Source organism: Trichinella spiralis (genome assembly GCF_000181795.1).
Source record: "Trichinella spiralis strain ISS 195 chromosome Unknown Scfld4, whole genome shotgun sequence".
In the NCBI taxonomy this organism is placed as follows: Eukaryota; Metazoa; Nematoda; class Enoplea; order Trichinellida; family Trichinellidae; genus Trichinella; species Trichinella spiralis.
Genome location: NW_003526943.1, coordinates 9,113,133 through 9,122,378, shown reverse-complemented (window position 1 = coordinate 9,122,378; position 9,246 = coordinate 9,113,133). Strand labels below are relative to the sequence as shown.

At 33.2% G+C, this 9,246-nt stretch overlaps 3 protein-coding genes across 3 annotated transcripts; 2 read left to right on the top strand and 1 right to left on the bottom strand.

Moving 5' to 3' along the window:
* Window positions 1–3,347: 3,347 nt before the first annotated feature.
* On the bottom strand, window positions 3,348–4,460 carry Tsp_02236 (conserved hypothetical protein). Its single transcript, XM_003377995.1, has 3 exons — window positions 4,344–4,460; window positions 3,995–4,138; window positions 3,348–3,467 (listed from the first exon to the last, which is right to left on the bottom strand). Exons 1-3 carry the CDS (start codon window positions 4,458–4,460, stop codon window positions 3,348–3,350), a joined length of 381 nt encoding a protein of 126 aa, XP_003378043.1.
* Window positions 4,461–4,594: 134 nt separating this feature from the next.
* Window positions 4,595–5,385, top strand: Tsp_02237 (hypothetical protein). Its single transcript, XM_003377994.1, has 2 exons — window positions 4,595–4,765; window positions 4,978–5,385. Exons 1-2 carry the CDS (start codon window positions 4,595–4,597, stop codon window positions 5,383–5,385), a joined length of 579 nt encoding a protein of 192 aa, XP_003378042.1.
* Window positions 5,386–6,096: 711 nt separating this feature from the next.
* Tsp_02238 (conserved hypothetical protein) lies at window positions 6,097–7,759 on the top strand. The gene is made up of 4 exons (XM_003377993.1): window positions 6,097–6,120; window positions 7,214–7,315; window positions 7,443–7,567; window positions 7,693–7,759. Exons 1-4 carry the CDS (start codon window positions 6,097–6,099, stop codon window positions 7,757–7,759), a joined length of 318 nt encoding a protein of 105 aa, XP_003378041.1.
* The last annotated feature ends 1,487 nt before the right edge of the window (window positions 7,760–9,246 follow it).

The following is a 9,246-nucleotide window of genomic DNA, read 5'->3' as shown; positions in this document are numbered from 1 at the left end:
GGTTTAGTTGCAATTTTAATTAATATAAAGCGAGAGGTGGCGCTATCCCCTCCAACAAACTTTTTTGGTTTGTTGGTCAACAAAAAAAATGTGGGAAAGGCGATTTTAATTACAAAGGGAAAAATGGGGCAATGGGCAAATTGTTTCCCAGTGGCAGCTTTTCCAGCTTAACCAAGGAGTGAAAAACTACTAAATTTGTTAGCAACTGATTTAATTTTCTTGATTTTACTGGGGAGTGTTCTATTTAAATCTTTTTTGTTTACAATACAAGAATTTTACTTTAATATTTACAAAGTTTCTTTCGTTACGAAACAGCCATATATGTATTTTTATACATATCGATGAGTTTTGCTGTTTATATGAAAAATCCTGTTTGACGTTTATGCATTTCACATAAAATACAGTCGAACTTGATTAAGTGCCTAAGATTTTGTCCAAAAAAAATCCCTTTAGTTAATTAAACTATAAAATAATGAATAAATGCATGGAAATTCTTTTGAAATTCCATGCTCACTTAACAAACTTAAAATGTAATTTGAAATGCAACATCAAACAGATCAGCTACATCATAGGCACTGCTTTTGATGTGGAATGTTTAAATATTTCATTATCATTGAAATATACATTGAAAAGTTGGAAATGGAAATGAAAATAGATGGCAATTTAAGTGTTCACCAATGCACTAGTCGGTTTTGTTCAGATGTTGAAATAGAAAGTTTAAAATTTACACCAAATATATAAATAAATTTGTTTTTTGATTTGTAAATAATATTACTAATTTTTAATTTTTTATTTAAATAAAATATACGAAGGAAAACAATAACACTAATAAAAGAAGTCAAAACTTTCTGAAGTTGAAAATAAAATTCTTTGATTGCTAGCAAGAAAGATTTTCAGAGAACAGTCTGCACAGTGAATTTGAAGCAACTTTAACTGCTATTCTGCTTTGTGCTGTCCATCGCTTCCTTTCTACCAAGTTTCATTGTTGCATCATGCCATGCTACAGTTCAATACTGTTTTAGTGCAAAGGTAAATGATAAATTGTGCACAGCTGAAGCTGTTCAGTTAAAACTAAGATGACTAGTAAGAAAATAGCCTGAAGTAGAGCAAACTGTGAGAAACAGTTCACTGGGGAACAAAAAGTTACCAGGATCAAAATAAAGATGATTACTATGATATGCAGGTAAGCAACTTGTCAATGCTTTATAAATAACATGATGATATCTATTGGTTAAGCATTTCAAGAACCGCATAAATTAAGTGCATTGGCTAAGAAAGTACTTTACTTTGAAACAGAAATGAAGTTTCGAATTTTGAACACCTCTACAGACGTAAAAATTCTTACTTCGCATGTTCCCTGAAACCTTCATATGCCCCCTTAAAGGGTGAGCTTCCCAGGTTGAAAAACACTGTCATAAACGAACGTAATTTAAACTGCAAGACGCGAAATGTGTAAAAATTAAGTGAAGTTTTTTTGTTTTTGATGAATGATCGTTTTTACAACTTTTCGATACATAAATTGAAACAGATGGCAGTTCATTAACAATTATTAATTTCTTGTATTCCATTAATTTATCGCTACAAGATATAATGTAGGTATGTGGTCTGTTCAGTGAAGTAAAACAACATGCATAATTTTTTATATAAAAAGAATAAAGATAAATGTGCATATAAAATACATAAATCATGCAATATAAACTCGCTGGATATCAGATACGCCAACACTGGTAAATTTGAAAACGACTATATTACATTTAATTACAAATGCACTAAAGAATAAATGCAAATGATTTAATTCATCAAAAAATGTTCACAATTTTGTAAAATACAATTTTGGAAACACTTAACAAACAAAATACATTTTAAAAACCTAGCAGACTTCTATGATAATATATAAAAATATACAGAATAAAATTTGTTATATATGTAGCGGTCTTCTGCTCTTTCATGTTACCATCATCAGAACGACTCCTAATGAAGAGAGGAACGTTTGTTGCTGAACAAACAACGGCACACCAACACTGGTCAAAAATTATCTTTGTGTGTCTTTCCGTTGATATCCGCTTTCGTGTCCGGTGTGGAGTATGCTTCTGGCCATTTTGAAAATTAGTCTTCGATCGTCAAGATGCGCCTTTTTCCCTGTTCTGTCTGTTAGAATGGCTCTACGATGTCGATTTCCATTCGACTTATAGGATACGGGTATATCTGCGGTTGTAGTTGTCCTCTGTGACGCCTGCTTCAGCTCTTTCAACGACTACATTCTTGGCATTTCCTACACCAATCAGCTACACCTTCGCATAATTCAGTGTGGCAAAATCTCTGAAGTACTTTTCACAGAGTTTTCTTTTTTCCCAAATCGTCTATACTTTCAAGGCTGCTGTGTAGACCATGAAGAATTTCTTGTCGCAATATTTGTGGCACCACAAATGGATATCATGTCTTTCCGTGATTGTTGCTGTTTACGAAGTAGCAGGCGGAATTTTTACCATCATTTTCTGTGACATTTCTGTGAGAACAGACTTTGTAGGATCTTGCTACTGTCAGGCGGGCACCTGGTTAGAAATGCCAATGCTTCGTTTCGTTCCGCTTCGGCTTGGGATAGCGTTGAGGTAATGCTTCTTTTACTTCGGCTACCTCCACCGCTAGAGCAGAAGCTGCGCGTTCTTAAGCAGCGGCTTCTGTTGACCTACTTTTGGCTAGGCCATCGCTAATAAGTCTTCAGCCAGTGCAAATGCTGCTTCACTTATCGCTAATTTCGTTCTGTCCAGCACCATTTCCTCCTACCGGGTTGATTTTGTCATCTCGGCTAACGGCTTTTCTTCCACTCGAACTAAGCAACTCTCATATTCTGTTATCGAATACGCCACATATGAGTTGGTCTTTGGCCATCTGCATTTGGACTACTTCGTCAACTGTAGGAAATGTTTGTTTTAACAATGATACAAGTCGACCACCGTATGACTCGTCGATTTTTTCAATTCTTTGTGTCGCACGTGAAAGTTCCATGCGTCTTTGTTAGTGGTTAATCTGAACGCGTAGTTGGCTTAACAGACGGTATTTAAGGACGCTGTGAACGCTGTAATTCATTTTTAACAAACGTCGTGCGGGCTAATGTAAAACCACGCTCGCATACGGGCGAACCATCTAACAAGGGGCGCTATCCTTCTCTGTCAACATGGACAGGGGTGGTAACCACCGAGTGGTTCCCTGTTGGATCCCACGGATGTCATCAAATTTAACTGTCTTCTTTCTTGTTACCGTCATCAGAACGACTCATAATGGAGAGAGGAAACGTTTGTTGCTCAACGAACAACAGCACACCGACACCGATCAAAACAATACGCACACTAAATCTTGCGCACACACCGAGACTTCATCACTTCCGCCTTCTCTGTTCGATATCGTTCTAGCCAATCAGAATTCAGCTGAGTTTCTCCTTTGTTGATAGGTGGCGCTTCAGCTGTGATCTGTAATCATTTAATCGTAATAATAATTATTAGTGTTGTGAGCTATTTTCGTGTTTTTTTTCCGTTAATTTCCGCTTTATTTGTCACCAGTTACACACATATACGCTATACTGAAGATTATTTGCATAGTAAAAAATAAAGTATTCATCCAGCTCGAAAGTCAGTTAAGAAAAGATAATTAGAAATAAACCACTTAGTCTTCATGCATATTGGCCTTCATTGAAATTTGAATAGAGCATCAGCTGGATGTGGGAAATGAAATTAAAAATAGTAATAAATTTTACAATAAGTCCATATATTTACATAAAATACAAAAAAGTAATGCGGTTAGTGCAAAACTGATGAAAAGGTGGTGATTGCAGCATTGGCGTTCTTACATCAGAAACATTGGGAAAATGTAGCATGTGTTGGAAAATAGAAAGTGGAATGTCGCTAATCAAGGTTCACGTGAGCGAAAAGAGACTACGCCGGCGAAATGCTGATGAAAACAGGAAGAAGCAGAGTAGCGCGTAGGCGTAGTATAAAACCGAACCTGAATAGCGACCAAGCGCAGATTGTGCTTGGCGTGCGCGTTCAGTGCGTTCAGTCGCTGTTGAACGTGTGCACGCGTTGGTTGTTTTGAGACATTGTTTCGTATGTTTGTTGGATCGTCGTTCAGCAGATAAAGTTTGCTACAGCCAAGACTGTATTTTGTGATAGCTTGATTAGATTGAATCGGCTGATATTGTGTTTTCGATACATTGGAAAATGATCATTCATGTTTGATTGATCAAATTTGATTCAACACTTTTTGAAATGTGATAATCGATGAAATATTGACAACCGTTGAAGAATTCACTTAAGTCTTCATTCAAAGATTGGATAGAAAAGTGAAACTGATTTTCTCATGGCACCGACTACCGTTGTTTGGTTGAATGTCAACGTTGGTGAGGTTATTGGAAAAAAATACGGAATGGACAAACAACAGCAACAACCATCCAATCGAGTGGACATCATTCGCTGTGCATCCAACGAAACCACATGATGAAATTTAGCTGTATGGATGATTATAAAGATACAGTATGCTTGTGGATAAAAATAGATGTGTGAATCACTTTCTATTGTAGAGTGAATTCAAATATTTTACAATGCTCGAATCAGATGAGCTGATCTGTCTGTCATCTCATCTGCTTGATTCAAATACACTGCGTGGCTTATACAAAGTGGACAAAGTTGCTTTTTTGTCGCATCTCGTTGGTGACATGCATATTTCAATGGTTTCAAGGATTGTCATGTCGATGGCCAGAATTCTCATCTACGTGAGTGCACATCAATTTTTCCAGATTTGTTATGCGCATGGCAGTGGTTGATTCACACCCATTTATTCAAGAACTTAATTTATGCTGAAAAAATCTTTCAACATTATTAATTTTAATTTTGGTCTGTGATCTTCGACGAATTGTCTGACGACAGTGATGGCCTTAAAAATTTCTTCGTCAGCACTTTCCGTAGCTTCGATAAATCGCTCCAGATGGTCAACGCATTCATTTCATTCCGGGCACATTTTCAACGGGATACTTTCAGCTGTTGTTGTATCCGTGTCAGAGTCGTCACTGTCCTCTTGTTTTATGCAATGGATGTCACTTACCACGTTATTTATTTTTGGTACATCAGACGTAACAACAGCGGCGTCTGTATTTACATAGTTGATATCAAGTTCAGAAATTTCATCAAATTGAGAAAAGCTTTCCCTGCGCTTTATACTGTTGCTATTAATTCAGGCCATACTGAATTGAACCAGTCGTCAACGTTTTTAGTCTTTGAAGACCTTGCTTCACTACATAGTCGTCCACTGCAAATGCTATGCCTTGCTTTTAACCGGCCAAACCATCCAGTGGTGCACATAAAATCAGCATACTGTTGTACTGATGTACGATAAAGCCGAAATTATTTAATGCAAACTTGAAAAAATGGAAAATAAAAATACATTCGAAATAGAAAGAGGCAGAAAGTGTCGATGAGCAGTGATTCAGCGGTTCTACAGAAGATCAAGATTCAGACGCAGAGACTACAATGAAAAGAAAGACATTGCTGAAATGGATAACGAGGAAAAGAAGATGGAAAAAACTAGCAAATGAAAAGTCAGATTACCAGGCCATGTTCACAGAAAAGCAAATTATTTGGATGATTATTTCTTTGAAGAGAAGGAGATATCGCATCCTATAAAACATTTTCTATTCATAATTATTGCAATTGGGAAAATATTGTAGCTGTTGTTCAGTGTTCATTTGACTATTTTTGTGTTCTGTGGTCTGAAATAAAATATTTGTGTACGTTAAATGTGTGTTGTTCTTGTTGTTGTAATAAATCGTGACAGCATCATTTTCCTTCTCATAATTCTGCCGATCATTTATATAAGTTCAGTCGATTTGTATACTCTTATTTCTTCATTGAAAGTTAGTTCCACATATTTTTCAAAATCATCTTCTTTTATATTTTATGGGAAGCTATGTATTAAAAATAATAATTTTCCTACTGAGGGAGTATAACATCAGTGGGAAAATGGATTTTATTTACGTTTAAATAAATGGCATCATTTAATTATTGTTCATTTTTCAGTACTGCTAAAGTGAAAATAAAAATATTACTAATGGCTGTTTATGGTGAAATGCAAGTATAATTAAGGTGCTATTTATTAAACTACATTTCGTCGTTTATCTCAAAATGCGGCAATTACGTCAGTTTACTAGAAAGTAAATAAGTACAATTTTAATTGTCTCTAATAATGAAAAACTGATTAGCACCTACGTTGAATTATAATCAAAGCGTTAAATACATTGCCAAATTTTACAAAAAATATTCTATCAAATTTGCAATAATGCATTCGACATTTTATATTAGTTTTTAAAAACTTTTCTGTGAAATTTTTTAAATGAAAAGATTGCTGCTTAATCATTGAAAATACGCAACAGTTAGTCACTGAATTTTACTTTTCCACATTGATAAATGCTGTGTTATATTTCATAATCTATTAATTATACTGTTTTTCTTAAAACATTCAAGAAAAAAGTAAATATAAGGAAAATTTAAATAAATGCATTTTAATAATTGCTAAAATGCAAATTTCAAATATATAATAATATATAAATGTATAATAAAAACAATTTTAGAAACAAATTCATTCATGATTTTTGTGGCAATATTTTTACAACTATTGTCTAAATTCAGAGATTTTTAATTTCCTTTTTACCACATATAATATGGATAAATACAGTGTACAACAATTCTTTGTACTTTGAAGATGCAAATTTTAGATAAGAAATAAATTGCTAATTAAAATGTACTACTCATTATTGTTCAAAAATAGAAACCATTGCAATTTGTTAATGACAGTGTGTTGAAGTTTTTAATGAATGATTTTTTTTCATTAATTTCAATTCAACATTGAACATTAAACACTAATTTTATTTCAAGCAATCAGCTGTTTAAATTTTAAATTCATTTTTAAAAACGGTAGAATTTACGAAAAAAGCATCATTCACCAGTCATGAATTACTCTGCACTTGTCTTCATCTTTTCATTTTGCATTTTCCACACAGCAGTAAAAAGCAACATAGATCCGGTAAACTGCTTTTGTTTCTGGCAATATCATGAAATGTTTTAAGTGTAATATATTTAATTATTTATTGAAATAATAATTATTTCAATAAGTTATTAATTTTATCACTTAATTTTTATGTAGTTATATGAATATTACTAAAATTTAGATACAAAACGTACTTGTCGTAGTGAAATATTGCACTGATAAATGTGAACAAGTGGAACCGATAAAAAAGGCAATATGCAGAAAAGAATGCTTTTTTCATGAAGTATGTTTTGCTTAATTTGCTTATTGAATTATTAAATTTACTTTATTCAATTGATTGATCAATTTCCTTTTCCGTAAAAATGAAATTTATTACAATAACATATTAATATAATTTTTGCTAATTTCAGGCTGCACCAATTGCAGATGCACTGCTTCAACAATTTTGCAGTGAAAGCTGCCATGAAAAATCAGATACAATCTATTTAAGTAAAACAACCATTGAAAGCTGCATGAAAAGTTGTCTTACAACAAGGTAAAATTCAATATTTCATTTTTATAAATAATTTTTGAAATTTCATTTCAATATCTAAAATTTATCTACATTAAGCATTGTTTATTAACAAGAAACGTTCAATTTTTTGCTCTTCTCTTTTGTAGAGGTCCAAAAAGTAGAACTACTCAAAGCAGTCCATTCACAATCAAACAATTCATTGCCAATGAATGAAAATTAAATTATTTCACTTAATTGTTCTTGTCTAAATTTCACATGATTGCAATACTGCAAGCAAGCAACAAAAGCTTCCTTTGTAATTGATGTATTTTTAAACAGATACTATTTTTGATGCTAACACAAAATGCTCAAGGAATACACAATTGTCTCATCTTTACAAAAATTGCAAACTGACTGGCGTTGCTAAAAAGATATTGCACTTCCTAATGATTTTTAATTGTAATTTGCATAGACTTTATCGTATTTGATAATTTAATGTAAATTACATATTGGCAAAATATCAATTATGATAAAACAATTTATAAAATAATGAAGAAACATTCTACCCTAAAGACACTAGAAATTATAACTGAAATCCTTGCTAAAATGTTATGAATAGAAAAATAACTGTGTGACCGCTTTCCATTCATCATTACTTTAATAACATTAGATCTGCACTTGACCCTCTATCATCTCTCTCTAGTTCAAACTGAAATTTTTATCACCAGTAATCTGATTGGTATAAATGAAACCCTTACACCCATGTTAACTATTGTAGTACTGCAATATCAAAAACATGGTTAGTGCTCTTTATTCATTTTGGTGAATGGTTATTCAAAATTAGGGTTTATTTATAATTCCATCAAAGTTTACATCAAGTCTTGATAAATTTCAACAGGCAACAAATTTATTTACAAAAAGTGGGAGCGGATTTATACATCAGGAGGGAAATCGGTAATAGACCTACAAATTAAAACGTGCCGGCAAACAGAAATATTGAAGGTGTTCAAAAGTATGCGCTGAATGTGTAGCATGTGTTCCTAGTTATTAACAATTACTTTATTTTGGTATAGGATAAGATGTGGGCTGCGGGGGTGCAGTGTGGACAGAGTTAGAAGTTCCAGCTGGGATCAATCGAAAAGATCACGTTGAAAATTGCCGGGTAGATGAGCACATTGCCTATATAGACTGATGGCAACCATAAAAACTTGGGATACGGATGGTACATTCATGTTTGTATTTCAATGATATCAATAGCTTTTTATCATCCATGCCATTGTGGCGAGTAAGCTGGTGCCAGCAGTCTGTTGCTATGTACGGGTAAAGATATCGGGAAAAAAGAGTTTATTTTTCAAGCTTTAATAAACAAAGCGGCCGTCCTTAGGGTCAATCTTTATCCACAAGCAATAATTTGCAATTTTGAAATCACCCTGATACCACTTTGTTAATGTCGTCCACTGATATGTTGTTTATTATTGTTGTTGTTGGCTGTTCTTTACTATTGTTGCTGCTGTTGGCTAGTGAAAAATAAAAATCACTATTTAACTTATTTTTTGTATTGTTTTTTTCTGAATTACTACTATCGCATTTGATATAACGTCACTTTGGTACAGTAAAATATAGAATAATGATAAAAATTATTTTCGGGAATGCTGATCATGAAAAAGTATAAACTTCACCACAAATAATATATTTTTAATAAACAAAAATTTTACTGAATG

What these genes read in the sequence shown, in the direction of transcription:
- Tsp_02236 (XM_003377995.1), bottom strand. Translation starts at nt 4,460, where the DNA reads ATGTCCACTCGATTGGATGGTTGTTGCTGTTGTTTGTCCATTCCGTAT. An exon ending in TCGGTGCCATGAGAAAATCA is followed by an intron (nt 4,139 to 4,343) that starts GTTTCACTTTTC and finishes TCTTGGCTGTAG; the next exon opens with CAAACTTTATCTGCTGAACG. An exon ending in TTGGTCGCTATTCAGGTTCG is followed by an intron (nt 3,468 to 3,994) that starts GTTTTATACTAC and finishes AAATGATTACAG; the next exon opens with ATCACAGCTGAAGCGCCACC.
- Tsp_02237 (XM_003377994.1), top strand. Translation starts at nt 4,595, where the DNA reads ATGCTCGAATCAGATGAGCTGATCTGTCTGTCATCTCATCTGCTTGAT. An exon ending in TGGCCAGAATTCTCATCTAC is followed by an intron (nt 4,766 to 4,977) that starts GTGAGTGCACAT and finishes AAATCGCTCCAG; the next exon opens with ATGGTCAACGCATTCATTTC.
- Tsp_02238 (XM_003377993.1), top strand. Translation starts at nt 6,097, where the DNA reads ATGGCTGTTTATGGTGAAATGCAA. An exon ending in CTGTTTATGGTGAAATGCAA is followed by an intron (nt 6,121 to 7,213) that starts GTATAATTAAGG and finishes ACTAAAATTTAG; the next exon opens with ATACAAAACGTACTTGTCGT. An exon ending in AAAAGTTGTCTTACAACAAG is followed by an intron (nt 7,568 to 7,692) that starts GTAAAATTCAAT and finishes TCTCTTTTGTAG; the next exon opens with AGGTCCAAAAAGTAGAACTA.